This window comes from Thamnophis elegans, chromosome Z (assembly GCF_009769535.1).
Source record: "Thamnophis elegans isolate rThaEle1 chromosome Z, rThaEle1.pri, whole genome shotgun sequence".
Classification (NCBI taxonomy): Eukaryota; Metazoa; Chordata; class Lepidosauria; order Squamata; family Colubridae; genus Thamnophis; species Thamnophis elegans.
The window spans coordinates 7,435,576-7,453,486 of NC_045558.1; the positions used below are offsets into that span (position 1 = coordinate 7,435,576).

Sequence of the window (17,911 nt, forward strand, 5' to 3'; positions counted from 1 at the left end):
CCATGCATTGCTGGAAGGCCCTGAACATCATATGCTGGAAATTTGGTACGCAAATTTGACTGGTAGGCAATTGACTGGTAATAACTCCTGCACAAGTAGAGGGAATAGTCTGCGGCAAAGTCCACCAGGTCGGGGGAGGCACAGATGTAGTGTGTGTGGGTGATTGCCATCCCTGGTTAGAACCCCAGAGGCCTGAGGTGTCAATAGGAATCCTCACATTCAGGGAGAGGTCCTCCTCTGCTGCCCCTCCAGGCAAAAGAGCCCTGGGAAATTACCCAGTGAAGGCCTCTTATCAGTGCCCAAGACAGGAGAAGCAATCTTGCTACTGGCCTTTTTATATATGCGCTCCAGTGCCTTGTGTCTCTGTCCTTCGTACTTTGAAATGGGCTTAGATTTGGATCCAGGTCTGGTCACTTTGGATGCTTGAGAGGAGACATGCTTTGTTTTGGATTTTGTCTTGCAACCCCCACCCCTGGAGGGGGCAGCAACTGGGGTGACAGATGCAGGTGGGGAAACCTCTGCGCTTCCCATCAGGCTATTGGCCGAAAGTGTGAGGGCTTGACTCCTGTCAGCGTCCTCTGCGGTGCTTGTGGCCGCCATTTTGGATCACGGCTCGGGCTGGCTTCAAATGGCAGTTCGCGCCAAAAGCAACTGACAGCTGTGGCAGTTAAATGGTTAAAAGCGGCTTGTGCTGCTCAGAGCTGCTGTGTGCGTTCCTTTAAAGGGAAGGACGGAGCGCTCCTGCACTGATTTAAAGCTTCCTCTCAATAGCCTTGCTGACCAATTTTGAAATAAAGTAGAGGTGCCGAACTTCAATGCTGCCAGACTGAATAGTCATAGTTGGTCTGTCAGTTATGACCTATTCTGCACACCACCCCTAAGGGCTAATGGCGAATTAACACCACCCCAGCCTGGGATATCTGGTGATAATGTAGCTACTCACTCAGCCTGAATTAAATCTGAAATTTGACAACTAAATCCAGTATTTCATGAATTCCACTGGAACACTAGGATGACACAGCCGTCCAAATTGAGGGACTGAGTCGAAACTGGGATTGCCTGGCAACAGGGGTGTGGCTTAAAGGTCTTGTTGGGCTCAGGCCAATCAAAGAGCAGATGAAGTCAATCCAGTCTGGATGCTACTTCCCTCACTATGGGGAATATGGTTCTCCCCTGCTGATCAGGGTGCACACAAAAGTGGGGTACTTCCGGAAGATGGCAAGGGGGGGGGGGGAACTGTCTATGAAAGCAGAACAGGCTACAGAAGAATTGTCGGGGGCTCTTTTGAGTCTATGTTTCATATTATTTCAAAAACAGTAGTAAACCTCTTCCAAGGTTAGCTTGAAGGACTGCTGATCATTGGGGCTGGGCGATAGGTAGTGAGCCTTTCCACTCACTCTGCAGAGTAGCTATTCAGTGGGTTTGGGGACACCAGGTTTTGGCAGATCAAATGACTAATCGCCTAACTTGCAATCTGTTGAAGCCATTCACAAAAACAGCAGTCCTGTTACTGACAATCGGTTTCCTGCCAGTTGGTGATACCCCCAAGAGGGAGGGCAGCAAAGCCAGAGGGCCTATCCATTGTTATTGCTTGACAGGGCCTGTACACATTAATGTAACCCAGAAGAAGGGCCATTCAGAGGCTGCAGAGACAAGACAGAGATAGACAGTGGGAACAGCATGTTTTATACCCGTCAGTTTTGGCTGACTCAGAGGCAAGTAGAGGGCACTTTATCTGAGTCATGGAGAAAAGCTCTGCAATGTCCACTATGATTCAGTGGATACAGCTGCTCCTTGTGTGTTGAGTGCTACATCATCTGGTTAGAATCTCAAAAATGTCTTTAAAAAAAATAGCAAAAGTACCCCCCCCCAAAAAAAAAAACCTATTCTGAAAGGGACACTCATTCAGGTAGGCTAAAAAGTTTGAATCCCTGGATTATGGCCGCTGTCAGAATGCATCTAAATTCAAATATTTAGTTTTTTTCTCCATATATTTTTGGTTAAAAACAAGATAAGAAGAAGTGCAGAAATGACTATATCATTAAAATTAGAAGTTTTACTTTCTGGATCACATTTACAGTTCCATGAATTGCATAAGTTTGGAAGTAACCACTTTTAAGTGGAACGATGCAGATGTGACAAGGTCACAAGAGATACCCTTAGTAACTAAATTATGCTTTGGGGAGACTTACATCATGGCATACATCTATGGTTTCTACATATTTCTTATCTTTTAGGTAGTTGAATGCCAGTTTAAATCCTATAGAAAGAGAAAAGTGATAGGATGACACACTGCAAAAATATTATCTCTTACAATGAGTGTAATGAGCACAATAATGCATACTATTGTACTTTTTTTGCATCTTTGAATGTTATTACTACTTTAAATTGAATATACATAAACTGATACGTAGCACATATTTATTTATGATACATTACATTTATACAGTTATAGAATTTGATATTAGCTTTTTAATGGTTGCTAACATTTAAACCCATTTATTCAACAAAATTTACTGTTTAATTAAACACTTTTAATATTTACCTAACAATTTTTATTCTTGTGATGCTATCTGTTTTCTGATAGTAAGTCCTTTTTGATAGGACTGACACTTATGGACTACCACCATATAGCAAAACTAGATTCTATGCCAGAGAAAATATTGCAGAAGTCCTAAATGTTACACCATTGAATTTAAGCACATTGAATTGAAAAGTTAACACTCACCAACTGCAGGATTTGCTTGGTTACTATACTGCCAAGCTAATTCATAGTTCATTGCAGCATCTTTATATGCATTTTCCTTTTCAGCAATAAATCCCAAGCATTCATAAGCTTTTGCACATGACTAAAGAATAAAATTGAATGTGTAAAATAGATGCTTTTGAAAATTCTGATTTGTAAATAATACCGCTTCCAGGATTTCCACAGAGATCTAATAATTACAATAAACTACCCACTATTAAAGAACAGCAATGGACTATTTTTTACATGCATTTTTTATTAAACAGCAACCACCTTTTGGGCCTAATGAATATTTTAACAAACAGCCTGTAAATCTATTGATGTTTCTTCAAACTGAATTTGGGTTGTTATGAATTTGAGGGAGGGTCAAGTTGTTCCACGCACCCCAAAGATTTCATTCAGCTAATTCTTGAGTTTTAAGATTTCTATTGGAAAATTAGAGGCATGAAACACAATATTTTTTATTGCTGTAAAGCCATGCATATTACATTATTCTAACTGCAAATCTATGTAACTCCCTACAAGTTGCTAAAGATTGACAATAGGAACAATTAGAAAACAACTTGCCTCCTGTAGCTGTGGGTGCTCCATTACTAGATGTTTTCTAGAAAAGATTGGATAGCCATTTATCCACAATGATATAAGGACTGTGCCAGAGGCTGGACTAAAAGACCTCCAAATCCCTTCCAGCCCTATGATTTTATGATACAAATCCACAAATTCTGTTTAACAAGGATTTGTGCAATTCACATTTACATGAATTTGCCCTATATTTAAGGCATTATTTTCTCCCTGGAGAGATAACTTATCATGCCTTCCACCCCCTCATATTTACAGTTTACCTCGGGGGCAGTAATGCTCTAATTTGCAAATGATGCTGGAAGGATTGGATATCACAGGTGAGTATTACGTAACAGTTAAAATTCTGACAGAATTGGAAAAAGAAACAAAGAAGTTAAGTATAGGGGAATTCTATAATATTAATGATATTATTATAAATCTGATTGGCACTCTGATATGACGTGTTAATGATGTTTCATGTGATTAAATACTTGATTTACTTCTTGTATCTCCTTTCAAAAAGTAAATTCATAGGCAACTATTTATTTATTTATTTATTTATTTATTTATTTATTTATTTATTTATTTATTTATTTATTTAATATTGCCACCTGTTTGCCCATGGCAATTTAAGGCGGCTTACATAATATCAAACCATATTTAAAACAAAAGAATCAAATAAATTAATATAATACAATATAACAAAATCACCCTCCAACTCCCACCCACCCCGCCGATAACAGATCACACGAGCCATTTAATGGGTTCCATCTTGCTCTGCATTCCCCAGGCCCCCTGGCAGAGCCAGGTCTTCAGTGCCTTCCAGAAGAGAATTAGAGTGGGAGCCGTTCTAATCTCTGGGAGGGATGATGTTCTAGAAAGAGGGAATCACCATGGAGAAGGCCCTTCTTCTGGGTCTCACCAGGTGTATCTCTCTCAGGGATGGGACCAGCAACATTCCCTGCCTCCCCGCTCTGATAGGTAGATGTGGCTGGCAAGAGACAGTTCATCAGATAGTGTTGGTATAGGACTATACCAAAATGTTGATACAGTACTTAATTTTGTCAACCACCTTGAGTGGCATAGCATAGCATTAATTACAATAAATATTTTTGAAACTTCCTATTTTTTAGAAATGGACCATATAGCAACAAAATACTACATTCTTAATTATTTGGGAAATCTCAGGGAAGAAGAGTCGTTTAGTCAAGAAAAGAAAGCTTTCAGAGTCAGGAATCCACAAGGTTTGATAATAAAGTTAGGTCTAGGAGGCTTCCTATTCAAAACCCAGCCCTGTGAAAATTTATTCTTCCACTGCAATGGGTTTACATCTTCTTACCTTATTGTATCGTAAGCAGCGCTTCACTTGTTCAGTGGCAAGATCATACTTCCCAGAGGTGCAGTAAATATCAGACAACAGCAGCCAAGCTTTTTCTAACACATCAGCATCTGGCAGAGACCAATTCACTTTGATCAGGCGCTTTAGCTGGGTCCGGGCTTTAGCTGTATGTTTAAGCAGCATGTAGGCTTGAGCCATTGCCAGAATGGCAGGGACATTGTCTCTCTGGTTTTAAAAATTGTGGAGAAATTTAGATTTTAAGAGTTACTTCATATTCTTAAAAGGTTGGTTTCTTTACCTTTATTGAGATGATAATAGAGAGCAGCAGGGCTAAGTTTTTTTGTATGTCTCTCATCTTGAGTTATTTGTAAAAAATAATGCCCCCTCCCTCCTGGCCTTTGATGGCAGAATGCCAGCCAGGGACCAAGCTGAAGATGGCAGACCTGACATATATATTTATGTATCTACATATGTATTTATATCTTAGCTTTAAGATAATAAACAAGCACACATACAAATGTCAAGTCTGCCATCTTTGCCTTGGTGCCTCACTGGCATCCTGCCATCAAAGGCCGGGAGGGGGGGACAAGGGGGGGAGGACAAATGGGATAAGATCAGATCAGAGAAAGATAAAGCCAAATGGGATAAGCTTTTTCTCAAGCTATTCACTGTTATTTACGACAGGCTCTACTGAAAAGCCCACATTAATATATAAGGTCATATAATCTACACTTCATCCTAGGTAGGAGAGGTATTTTGTAGATACTGTAGACTCCCCTCCAACTTACACCAGTCATTTTTCATTATCTTCTTTCCATCTCTGGCTATGCCAATTTTTAAAAAAGCCTATTATGAAAAGAAACAAGGAAAACTAAACTGGGCATGTGCAAAGAGCATTTCCCGTCATTGAATGCCTCTTAAGGAATAGCTTTTTTCTAGATTAAAAGTATATTTCAATATAGAGTGAGATAGTAGACAGCATTTGACAAATTGATCTGTATTTCTACTTCTGTTGATATTACTCTGAAAAAAAATCTAAACATTTTAAGGAGAGTTAGCTTTTAGGGGCTTTCCAATGCCTTTACAAAGTTTCTGCTGATAGGTATCATTTTGAATTTCAAATACTTTTTATTATCTACCTCATTTTGTGCCATTTCTATAAATACTTTCAGAGCCTTCTCCACATTGTGTTTTTCTTTTGTGGCCATTAAACAGTAGCTCTGCAACATTTCCACTTGATTCTGGCCTTCCTGCGAGTGAGGATAAAACTCCTTAAGTAGCTTCTCAGCTGTGCGTATCCCATGCTGTTCAGATTCTTTTTTCTCCTTAACGTTACTGTCAAAAAGAAAGTATTTATGTTTCCTAAATTACTCAAGTACTGGACAACATTAAAGAAAAGATTACTGATTTATTGCCTTTTAAACTCAGTAATATAACCGCAAAGCTTGGATTTAATTGACTGTGGTGTCTATTACATTGGAATGTCTGTTAAAAGGTGAACAGAATTTTGCCCATAGATAAAATAAATGAGATTTTACACATAGAAGGTTATGCGTGCATAAAATCTCAAATAGATTTTGTCCACTTCAGCAGAGGTTTGAAAAATCTGTAGACATAACTGTAGAGAAGAGCAGCATACAGTAATCAGATCTGATCAAAGCAATGATCCAGCATCAATGTGCCTATTTTTGCCTCCATAATGCCTCCTGAATGTAAATGTGTATCTTCCTAAGCCTGTGTGGTGATTTGTGCAGGTGTAAGCACGGTTCATTCAACGAGTTGCTGATGGATACAGCAAGACTGTCAGATCTGAAGCAATTTGGCTTGCTATCGAATTCTATACTACACTAATTATATTTGCTATAAGACAGGTTCTGCTTGCTTGCTTACTTACTGATTTATTTGCTTGTTGTTAATTAAGTTTGCACCCACTGTAATCAAATTACACACAATAGTACAACAATTATTTTATTATTAAAATACTGGAAAAACTACAACTGGATAGGATAAAGTAATTATGTCACCCTGTCAATTTCATGGAATAAATAGCACCTGAGGATCAAAGGCAATTATGGGATAATAAAACACTGCAATATGAACAAAAATATTTTTTCTTTGTCTACGAATGGCATAATCCTGTTTTTCAGGCCCATTTAGAGGATAAGTGGGAAAAAAAATTACAAAAAGATCAATTTAAAAAAATTATGAGCTTCATATTTTATTAAGGAGCTTTTCCTTTACCTGGCATCTGTAGTGTTTTGATTCTCAAAAGTCTCTCCGCCTACTATCTCATTGTCAGGGTTGAGACATATCAGGATCATATAGCTAAGGGCTTTCTGGCCCCAATCACTATCTTTACGAGCCTTGTTGAAGTACTTCAAAGCCTGATTAGGTTGCCACATATGCCTGTTTAGGGAAATAAAGTTTTTAAAAAGTACAGGCAGTAAAACCAGAGGTGGGTTGCTACCAGTTCGCACTGGTGCAAGTAAACTGGCCTGGTCATAGAACCAACAGCAACCCAGGCTGGCCACACTTCCGAACCGGTTGCCTGTTTACTGCTGCCGGCATGTTTTTTGTCCTTTTTTTAATGTTCTGCGTATGCACAGTGTGCATGAACTGAACCAGCAGTAACGCCAGCAGCAATCCACCCCTGAGTACAGCAACTTTAAAATGATCAATCTTGCTAATAAAAATAATAATATATTCAAACATTTGGTTTCATACTATCATAGACTTAATTCAAAACAGAGTCCAGTGAATTGAAGTCCAGAGACTAATTAGTCTTAGATTAACTTTAATCTGTTGGATTGATGAGTCTAAAAGAGTCTGAGATTTCTACGGATGTGGAAGAGAAATAAAGATAATGTTATCTAGACAAAAAGAAATTATACATCTAAAATCTATTTAAAAATTGAAAAGATCAAATTCTGAAAATATTCTTACTACAACACATAAGACAGCAAAGAACCTCATTCACTTTAAAACTGAGGAGACAATACAGTTCTTCCTCACTTCCCCCTAATCTGAAGTAAATATGCCCCAGTAAGCACATTTTTTTCTGCCATGTTCTTATGATGTTTCCCTTATACCAGCCCAGCCCACAGTAGAGGCAGTCTGAAGTCATTGCTAGTTGCTCCAGTTTTAAAAACTTTCGTGTTTTCTTCCTTCTCCCCAAACCATGTTGTTCATTATTACTGCCTGGTATAGTTGCTAACATGGTCAGGAATTGGGGGGGGGGGGGGGTGTTGTTCGCAGGTATCAGCCCTTTAAGCTGCTGTGGCGATGTTTCTTCCTCTAAAGTTACCAAGAGATCAAGAGAGACATCTGTCCACATTATAACTTGAAGCTTTTCATGGCACTTGTCTGTTCTTATTAAACTTCTTCTTAAATTAGATTTAGTATTTTTTTTTCCTTTGAAGATATAGGAGGTTGATTTAAACCAGAAAGAGACTAGGATTTTGCCAGTTATATGGGGCTAGTTCTGCATCACTGAGTGCAGGTTTTCTGTTGCTTTTTTTTGTTGTTGTTGCAATAGGTGGCTTTGTCTGGCCATTAGTTTTACTGTTTTTATTTTTATTCTGTCTGAAAAGGCATTTATAACTATTACCACAGCCCCGACCAATCTAATGCAGCTGCAGTTTCTATAGTTGTTTTACAGACAGCAGTTGTCTATGTCTGCCTTTGAGAGTTGGGTGCCATAGTTTTATTATTGATTAATGAGATTTACATTCTGCCTTTCATTGATGAGTTCAAGTAATATATTGTATTATTCCCGCCCCCTTCAAAAGTAGCCCTCAGAATTAGACTGAGCTGTGAGTGACTGGCCCAATTCTTTAATTAGTATATTAGTTTTTTCCACTCTGTTCCAATTTTGTTACTAAAGGAAATCCTTGACTTGCCAGTTTGTTTAGTGACTGTTCGAAGTTAGAATGGCACTGAAAAAAGGGACCGATGACTGTTTTTCACCATTGAAAAACATCCTCATGGTCTCATGATCAAAATTCAGGCATTAAGTGTGTATTTATGACAGTTGCTTTGTCCCGGAGTCATGTAATTCCCTTTTATGACTTTCTGATAAGCAAAGTCGATGTGGAAGACAGATTCACTTAACAACTGTGCTACTAACTGGAGTGATTCATATAACAACTGTGGCAAAAAGTGGGTTAAATTCAATTTATTGTCTCACTTAGCAATATAAATTTGGAGCTCAATTGTGGTCATAAACCCAGGACATTCTGTACTAACTACCATTGTGGCGACTCTTATTATACATGGGGGCAATCATGTATAATTTATTTTTCCATGGTCTTCCATTGGCTATTCCCAGGTGCTGCCAGCCACATAGTAATTGGATTGCACTGAACTCCTCAGTCACTCAGCCAATTGTTTCAATTTGTTCATTATTAATTGTTCCCTCATATTTTCCTCTGCATCTGTGACCTATCAGTTAAACTGATTTTTTTAACCTGGGTAGAATGCTCTTTGGAAAGAATGCTAAACTTGCATTCAAGACTAGCTTTGCTGCCATGTCACAGGCATGAAGAATGCCTTGTGAGCAAGAGCATCAGGAATCCCCCTCCTCCCCTTTGGTGCCTGGTAATGGCAATCCTAACTGCACATTTTATGCCAGCAGTTTTCTAGTGATTCACGGACTGCTGGGAAGCATTTTAACTCAGCTACCTAGATGAGTCCAAATGTTATTAAAGATACTCAGATGTGCTTCTGTTAAGAGATTTAAATTTAACAGCTGGAGCAGTGGGGTTGTGAGCCAGAACACATGCTTGTGGTTGACTGATGGGAGAGAGCTGGCTCCTGCACGAGGCAAACTGCGCTGTGATTGGTTGCTATGGATGTGGAGGGGGAGTTTCCCTTTTGTCCCGCCTTTTTTCTTCTATATGTGCCTTGTGATTTATCTCATGATGTTCCTGCCGTGAAATGATTTACTAGATAATCCTCCTATTTGCCCCACTGTTTAGTTTGCTGTAAATATAGATATACATATGTATGTATGTATATAAAACTACAAGTTTGCGTCAGTGTCTCTGATTCCATTTGGAAACCTTCTGCGCCATCCCCTGACAGCTTCCTTCACTGTTTGACCCATAGTTATAGAGCAGGTCTAACAGTCACACTTGATAAGGAACAAGAATTCATTTTAAGATTTTTAATATTTTAAAGAAATGGCTTGAGGAACATATCAAACTAGGATCATAGTCTATGTTATTTTCATTATGAAACTAGATGGAAGCGGGAGGGTTTATAGCAATAGCAATAGCAGTAGACTTATATACCGCTTCATAGGCCTTTCAGGCCTCTCTAAGCGGTTTACAGAGAGTCAGCATATTGCCCCCAACAATCTGGGTCCTCATTTTACCCACCTCGGAAGGATGGAAGGCTGAGTCAACCCTGAGCCGGTGAGATTTGAACCGCTGACCTGCTGATCTAGCAGTAGCCTGCAGTGCTGCATTTAACCACTGCGCCACCTTGGCTCTACTGCTATTTATAGGTATCAATATTGTCAATTTTGGCAGCGTGATTATTATTATGAAATAAACCCAGGAGCAAAACAGAGCACATAGGACACAGAGTCTTTAGACAATTAATAGTGGTTTATATATACAGACATACACATGGTAGATAAAATCCCTTGCCACTCAGCTACGGACATAAGGAGAGAAATAAGGCATTATAATACTATAATACTAAGAGCCGAGGTGGCGCAGTGGTTAAATGCAGCACTGCAGGCTACTGCTAGATCAGCAGTTCAGCGGTTCAAATCTCACCGGCTCAGGGTTGACTCAGCCTTTCATCCTTCCGAGGTGGGTAAAATGAGGACCCGGATTGTTGGGGGCAATATGCTGACTCTCTGTAAACCGCTTAGAGAGGGCTGAAAGCCCTATGAAGCGGTATATAAGTCTACTGCTATTGCTACTGCTATAAATGGGATACATGATGAGAGTTGCCCTCTAACGGTGACGGACGGACACACACACACACACCACCTTGCATTATCTCCATTGCATTATCTTAGTGGCTAAGATGCTGAGCTTGTCAACCAGAAAGGTCGGCAGTTCGAATCCCTAGCACTGTGTAACGGAGTGAGCTCCTGTTACTTATCTCAGCTTCTGCCAACCTAGCAGTTCGAAAGCATGTAAAAATGCAAGTAGAAAAATAGGCACCACCTTTGGTGGAAAGGTAACAGCGTTCCATGCGCCTTCGGAGTTTAGTCATGCCAGCCACATGACCACAGAGATGTCTTTGGACAGTGCTGGCTCTTCAGCTTTGAAACGGAGATGAGTACTACCCCCCCTAGAGTTGGGAACAACTGGCATATACGTGCAAGGGGAACCTTTACCTTTACCTATGACATGTGTATGTTGTTGTATTTTTATACAAACAGGATCTTTGCAAAAGTTGGAGGAACACCAATTCCTTTTCTTCTGTAGCATTAGAATGAATTACAACTCCATCTTCAATTATTTCTTTCTTATACACAAGGGATTTTATCATTTTGAGTAATGAACATCATATTTAGGTGTACCAAATCTTTGATTTTCATAAATATCATTCTGTATGACTTACCAATAATAGAGCCCCATGCAATAATTATAGCCAGGTTCCAAAGGTGTTCGAATTGATTTTGTTTTGGCTAGTTCGAAAAAGGGTGTTGCTTCATCAAGTTTACCGCTTCTTCTCAGCAAATCAATCAAGTTCTCCATAACTGGAAAGTTATCTAAATCACAAGTTTATACTTTTAGCAAAAATATTTTTTTTCAATACTTTTCACAGTTAAATTCTTGGTAACATAGATACACTGCAAAGGAATTATTTAGTTTGATAATTTTTTAATTTGTTTTGTAACCTACTTCAGTAATCCCATTTAAGGTCTAAAAGAAACATATAAGTGCTTTGACTAAATTATAAATACATACCAGCATTTTTCTCCAAAACATTCCGGTAAAGACTTATGGCTTGCTCATATTTTTCTTTTCTAAACATAAGGCTTGCCAACATCTAACAAAAGAAAAAAATATTTAAATATTTCAACAGAAAGCAAGACCACAGCATTTTTAAAATTCATTCTTTTATAAAAGCTCATAAAGATCAAAATAAATGAAATTAAATCTACCAGTGAAGAGCTGAAGGTTAAGGACTTTTTATCTTAAACTCTTGTTCAACTCAAATAGATTCATAGAACCTTAGCAATTTGAAAAGATGATTTCTAGAGATGTACTAAGTTGTGGGTACCTCATTTCCTTTTGTGATTGTGTGTCTGTGGATAGTTAGATGTGCCTTCATACACACATGTACAGATAGTTCTCGACTTACAACAGTTCATTTAAATAACAAAATAACAGACTTGGAAGGGACTTTGGAGGTCTGCAAGCAAGTTATACTGTTTTCCAGACAGACTGAACAAATACAAATGAGGTTTTGATTGTAGAACAGTGAAACCATAAAAATAAATTTCAAGTAGATATTTTTTGCATAAATTGAACTTCAGATAGATAGCTAGATAGCTAGAACATGCGAAGAACTACTACCTGACTCAGTTGTTACATCCTCAAACCCCCACAGCTTCAACTTAAACTGTCCGTGGACCAAACCTCATTCCTAAGAGGTCCGTAAGGGAGCGTGCATAAGCGCACCAGTATGCCTTCTGTCCCTATCCTACTGTCCCCATTTATTTGTATTCATTCCCGTTGTTCATGTCCATGATTATACATACCTGTTATCTTGTTCATGTTGGACAAACCAAATAAATAAATAAAATAAATAAACTTCCATATGGGAAAGTTTGCAGACTGTTCCACTATGAATATTTTTCTTTTTGTTTGTTTGTTTGAAGTAATTATAGACTCCTGTTTCTATCCTAAGCCAGTTTCTGATCTGCAAGCAGATTCTGGGAACTCTGTATACTGCAGTGGCTCCCAACATGTCCCATAGTGGGCCAATTTGATTTTTAATGGGAGCAATTTGAACCTTGTTTAAACCCAGTTAATGGCCTTTTAGGCTTCTTCCGTGTGAGTAGAGTTCACTTTTTGAGTAAAGTAAGAACTATATGTCACAAGTGGAGCATCAGGATTTTAAAGATGCTTAGGTGGGGCATGGCCAACCACTGGTCTACTGCTTCAGTTTCTGGCAGCTTGGCAACCCATTCGTAAGCCTCTTCTGACTCTCCGGGGAATGTTTATATTAAGTAGCAAATGTCAACACAAAATCAAGTATCTTTGAGACTCTTATAGATTTATAAGCAAAAATGAGCAAAATGAATGAGATTCTTCTAGTCTGAGATAGTAAATATTAAATTTGTGTGAACTTTATTCGGTGTCATACATCATTAAGACAATGTTGTTCTGAGCTGAAGCAAATGCTCCCTTTATCATATCTGTGAAGATTCTCAGTCATTCAGGTCATAGTTGTCTCAAAAGTGCTTTTTTCCCCTTCAAAGGGCAACTGGACTGTTTTTTTTCCCTTTGAGGAGGAAGAAGAAAACATTTCACTTCTCATCCAAAAAGCTTCATCAGTTGTGACGGCAGGGGGATGGAAGTTGTCTTCTCCCAACATCAGAACTGATGTGAAGCTTCTTGGATGAGAAGCGAAATGTTTTCTTCTTCTTCCTCAAAGAAAAAGTCTAATTGCCTTTTGAAGAAAAAAAAGGATCTTTGAGGCTCCCTTTATCACATCTCTTCATGTGAGCAACAGAATTGCTTCCAAACAACTGATTTTTTTAAAGTAATGTCATTTAATATTTGATAAAGATTCAGATTCAACTGAATTTTCATTTGAAAGCTTTTCAAACCTTTTTTCAGAAGAGTCACCCAGTGAAGAGCTGTGGTGGGCTATTGAGATAAAGAAAACCACAACAAAGCTTTATTTTTTTTACAGCTGAGTATATGAGAAGGCAACCAAACTGCATACCATTGTTCCAGTTTCACTGCACTCATTGTCTTGAAGCAGGAGAGAACAATAATGTTCACACTGGTCTGTGTCTCCTAGTATCAAATATAGTTCAGCTAATTCCAATATTATCTGCAAATAAAATGGAAATAACATTTATTCAGCAATAAATTGATACAGAAGAAGGGAATGATAATCATAGATAGTTCTCGAGTTATTTAGTTCATTTAATGACCAATCACAGTTACAATTGCACTGAAAAAGTGACTTATGGCCATTTTTCATAGTATCTCCATGGTCATGCGATCAAAATTCAAATGCTTGGCAACTGACTCATATTTATGACGATTACAATATTCTGGGTCATGCAAACACATTTTGTGATCTTCTGAATTTGACAAGCAGAATCAACGAGGAAGCCAGTTCACTTAACAACTGTGTTACCAACTTAACAACTACAGTGATTCACTTAATAACTGTGGCAAAAAAAGTCTTAAAATGAGACAAAACTCATTTTGCTAAATCTTTCATTTAGCAACCGAAATTTTGGACTCAATTGTGGTCATATAGAGAGCTATCTCTATATCAGATATCTCTAACCTTCCCTCTATGGTTGGACTAAAGAGACTATAGTTAACTATACTTTTAGGTTGAGTCACTTTTCAATTCTATCCTGGACCCCACATTTTGTGCTAAAAAAAAGAAATATTCAAATCTAAAAGCAAAAGTTCATTTCTAAGCTTTGCCTGAGGTAGGCCAGCAATTTGACCTGCATTGCTGTAATGGTGCTTTGGCTCCTCGTAATTCATACTTGGAACAGTGTTTTGTTACCATCCAGTTCAATCTGTCTTGGCATCGTTAATATAAAATACACTATATTCACTCACATGGTTTGCCTCTTTTCTAATAATAGTACTGTAGTCAAGCTATTTGCTACTTATTTCAAATGGGTAATTTTTTATCCCCACAACAAAGCAAAACAAATTTATATTAAATGATCTGAAATACATATTGCTGCTTAAGAATGTAAAAATGCTTTATTGAATCTGACCCAGCATTTTTTGCAAGAAGTCCCAGAACTGGACAGTTTAGATGTTTTGCCTTTGAAGTGGGGAGTTGGTTACCTTATTATCAGTTGGCACGGAGGCCAGGGCCTCTGAGTAGTACTTCACAGCTTTTTCATATTCCTTTTCAGATTGATGGAACTTGGCAAACTGCACACAAATTGTTAGTAGCATTTGTTTTTGAGGAGGGATCAACTCAGGCTGCTCCACACGAACTCTCTTTAATATCCTTTGTTGGGTGTCATAAGCCTTCAATAGGACAAATATATAAAATTAGGGCAATTGGGCTTACATATAAACTAGTACCTGATGAACACTTAATTAGTGACGTTCTTTAGATTTATCTTCCTATTTTTCTTTGAGGATCTTAAAGCAGCATATTGTTTTCTCCCCGTACTGTTTTATCATAAGGTTAGGCTGAAAATTAGCAATTGCTTTAAAGTCTGCTATTGTAGTTTGGTTATTGGACTGAAATCAAGGGACAAGTTGAGCCAGTCACTTTAATAGAATTTATTTCAAAGATCAGGTGACAGCCCTGCCGGGGAGGCTTTAACCCTGTTCTGTATTGTATGCCAGTTATGCCCTTTGCTGGACCAGAAGGCTCCGCTCTCAGGCCTGGCTGCCCTTGAAGAAGTTGCAGCTGGTGCAAAAATGAGATGACATACACATTTATGAGTGACTCTTAATGTGCACTCATTTCTGCTCTGAGCTGCATTAACTGCCGGTATGCTTGTGGTGGAGTTCAAGAAGCTAGCAGTCATCTATAAAGCCCTTCATGCCATGAAGGCAAAGACAAGGTTCCCCTCGCACATATGTGCTAGTCGTCCCCGACTCTAGGGGGCACAGCTCCATTTCAAAGCTGAAGAACCAGCGCTGTCCGAAGACGTCTCCATGGTCATGTGGCCAGCATGAATACCAAAGGTGCATGGAACACTGTTATCTTCCCACCAAAGGTGGTTCCTATTTTTCTACTTGCATTTTTACATGCTTTTGAACTGCTAGGTAGACAAAAGCTGGGACAAGTAGTGGGAACTCACTCGGTTACGCGGAGCTAGGGATTTGAACCACCAAGCTGCCAACCTTTCTGATTGACAAGCTCAACGTCTTAGTCACTGAGCCACCATGTCCCTTCATGCCATAGGCCTGGATTATTTGTGGCACCAGCTCTCATCAATTGTTTCTATTTGTGATAGAAAAAGATGTTACATTAAAGACCCGTAGTTAGTAACTACCTTTTCTATCTTAAAAGCCTCTCTTACATATCAGATTGGCTCTGAATCCCTGGGGGCCCTCTTGAGAGGCACTGAGGTTATATGTTATTTTTATTGTTGGTTCTGATTTTTAACTGTGTTAACAATTTAGAGTCACTGTGGTGAGATACAAGGCCACATGAATAAAACAAACAAATAAATAAACACCACATATGCTCATTGTGGAGAGATAAAATTACAAGTCAAATGATAGTACAATGTACATAGTCTTGATTTCCTAAGATACAAGTCAAATGAGTATAACAGAATAACAGAATTGGAAGGGATCTTGGCGATCTTCTAGTCTAACCCCCTGCCCAGGCAGAAGACCCTATAACATTCCAAACAAATGGCTGGCCAATCTCAGAAGGAAGAAGGTCCAATCAAGATGTTAGGGATTTTTTTTCTATCTATACATTTTGAACAAACCATTTCTCATTATGTCTCTTAATTCTGCATGTATTTTGGCTTTGCTTTAGAGATCAGACTTCTCTCTTTGAAGTCTAGAACAGAAGATAAAAACCTTAAATGCTCTGATCAGTGATATTTCTTAGAAAAACGCTAAGGTGACAATATAAGAATTTAAATAAATCCACTACTTTCAAAGGAGACATGAAATATAGTGCTTATTATGGCAAAACTATTGTTTCCTTCCACTGTTTTAATGTTAAGGATTATTTTGTAAAGGCATGGCAGTTTACATCTGTTTCCTGTTTTGATAACTGTCAACCCTTCTGATGGTTGAGAACAAATTAAGAAAGTTGAATATTGAAAACATTGCTCTCAACTGGTTATCTTCTCTGTCTGAAAGAGTAGGTTATAAATATTACAAGCTTATTGTGATACAAAAGTTAGGTTGCTACTTGATTTCAAACTGTGGCTTATTTGAAAAACACAAGTATGTATTTTGTCTTGTATACTAGAATTTCCTTTGAAATAATTCTTCTGATTTGTGGTTTATGTAATGTTGACATTTTACCTTTGTCAGAGTTTCCAGAATAACCTCGCCTCTTTTAGTCGTCTCATAAATCTTTGCTAGTAATATTAAATTTTTCACATCCTTCATCATTGAAGGTACATCATCAACTGTAAGTCAAACAGAAAAATAATTGTTGATTTGTATATATATTTTAAACAATTAGATATAAAATTCTGCCATGCAGTTTTCCTCAGAAATTTTCTCAGATTAAGAGTTGCTAGGACCTTAGAGGTCTTCTTATCCAACCCTTTGCTCTGGCAGGAAACCCTATACCACTTCAAACAAATGCTTGTCCAATTTATTTTTAAAAACCTCCCAGTGTTAGAACACCCATAATTTCTGAAAGTAAGTCATTCCACTGGGTAATTGTTCCCAGTATCAAGAAATTTCTCCTTATTTATAGGTTGCTTCTCTCCTTGATTACTTTCCACCCATTGTTTCTTGTCCTGCCTTCTGGTGCTTTGGAGAATAGGTTAATCCCTTCCTCTTTTTTGGCAGCCGCTCAAATATTGGAACACTGCTATCGTGTCATAGTCCTTATTTTCACTAAACTAGAAATACCCAATTTCAGCATGTTTTAGCCTCCAGCTCCCTAATCATCTTTGTTGCTCTTCTCTACTCTGTTTCTAGTCTCAATTATATATAAGTTTTAACTATAGATAAGGCAGGGATGGTGTGATAAGATAACTAGTCATTTAAAAAAATCCTCAATGGAGAAATGAGGTATTATATACAAATGTAGATGACAAGAGCATGTTTCTGCCTTATATCAAGATAAAAATGCAGCTGAAGATTCCAAGAAAAGAAAAGAAAAATGTTACCTGGATCATGATCTAGTGCTTGGCTCAGAACTTTTTCAGCTTTGCCAAATTTTTTGAGTTTTAATAGGAGATCAGCAAGATCATGACACAAAAAGTCCTGTTCACTCATCTTGAGAGCAACTTCATAGTAATTAATAGCCTGAAACAATTTGATATATATTGATAATAGAGCCTCAGCTATTGGCTATGAATAAAAAACATGCTTCTATGAGACTGACAAGTCATATCATCATCAAATCTGCCGCTCTCA

At 38.1% G+C, this 17,911-nt stretch overlaps 1 protein-coding gene across 1 annotated transcript in view; it reads right to left on the reverse strand.

Annotated features, from left to right (window-relative positions):
* Positions 1 to 17,911, reverse strand: part of TTC21A (tetratricopeptide repeat domain 21A) — a 58,432-nt gene that overhangs the window by 2,280 nt on the left and 38,241 nt on the right. The window contains exons 18-28 of the mRNA XM_032237513.1: positions 17,662 to 17,800; positions 16,841 to 16,947; positions 14,672 to 14,860; positions 13,569 to 13,679; positions 11,579 to 11,660; positions 11,229 to 11,379; positions 6,888 to 7,052; positions 5,786 to 5,981; positions 4,647 to 4,871; positions 2,729 to 2,849; positions 2,193 to 2,260 (exon numbers count right to left, since the gene is read on the reverse strand). Coding sequence (XP_032093404.1) covers positions 2,193 to 2,260; positions 2,729 to 2,849; positions 4,647 to 4,871; positions 5,786 to 5,981; positions 6,888 to 7,052; positions 11,229 to 11,379; positions 11,579 to 11,660; positions 13,569 to 13,679; positions 14,672 to 14,860; positions 16,841 to 16,947; positions 17,662 to 17,800 — 1,554 coding nt within the window. The remainder of the gene's footprint in view (positions 1 to 2,192; positions 2,261 to 2,728; positions 2,850 to 4,646; positions 4,872 to 5,785; positions 5,982 to 6,887; positions 7,053 to 11,228; positions 11,380 to 11,578; positions 11,661 to 13,568; positions 13,680 to 14,671; positions 14,861 to 16,840; positions 16,948 to 17,661; positions 17,801 to 17,911) is intronic.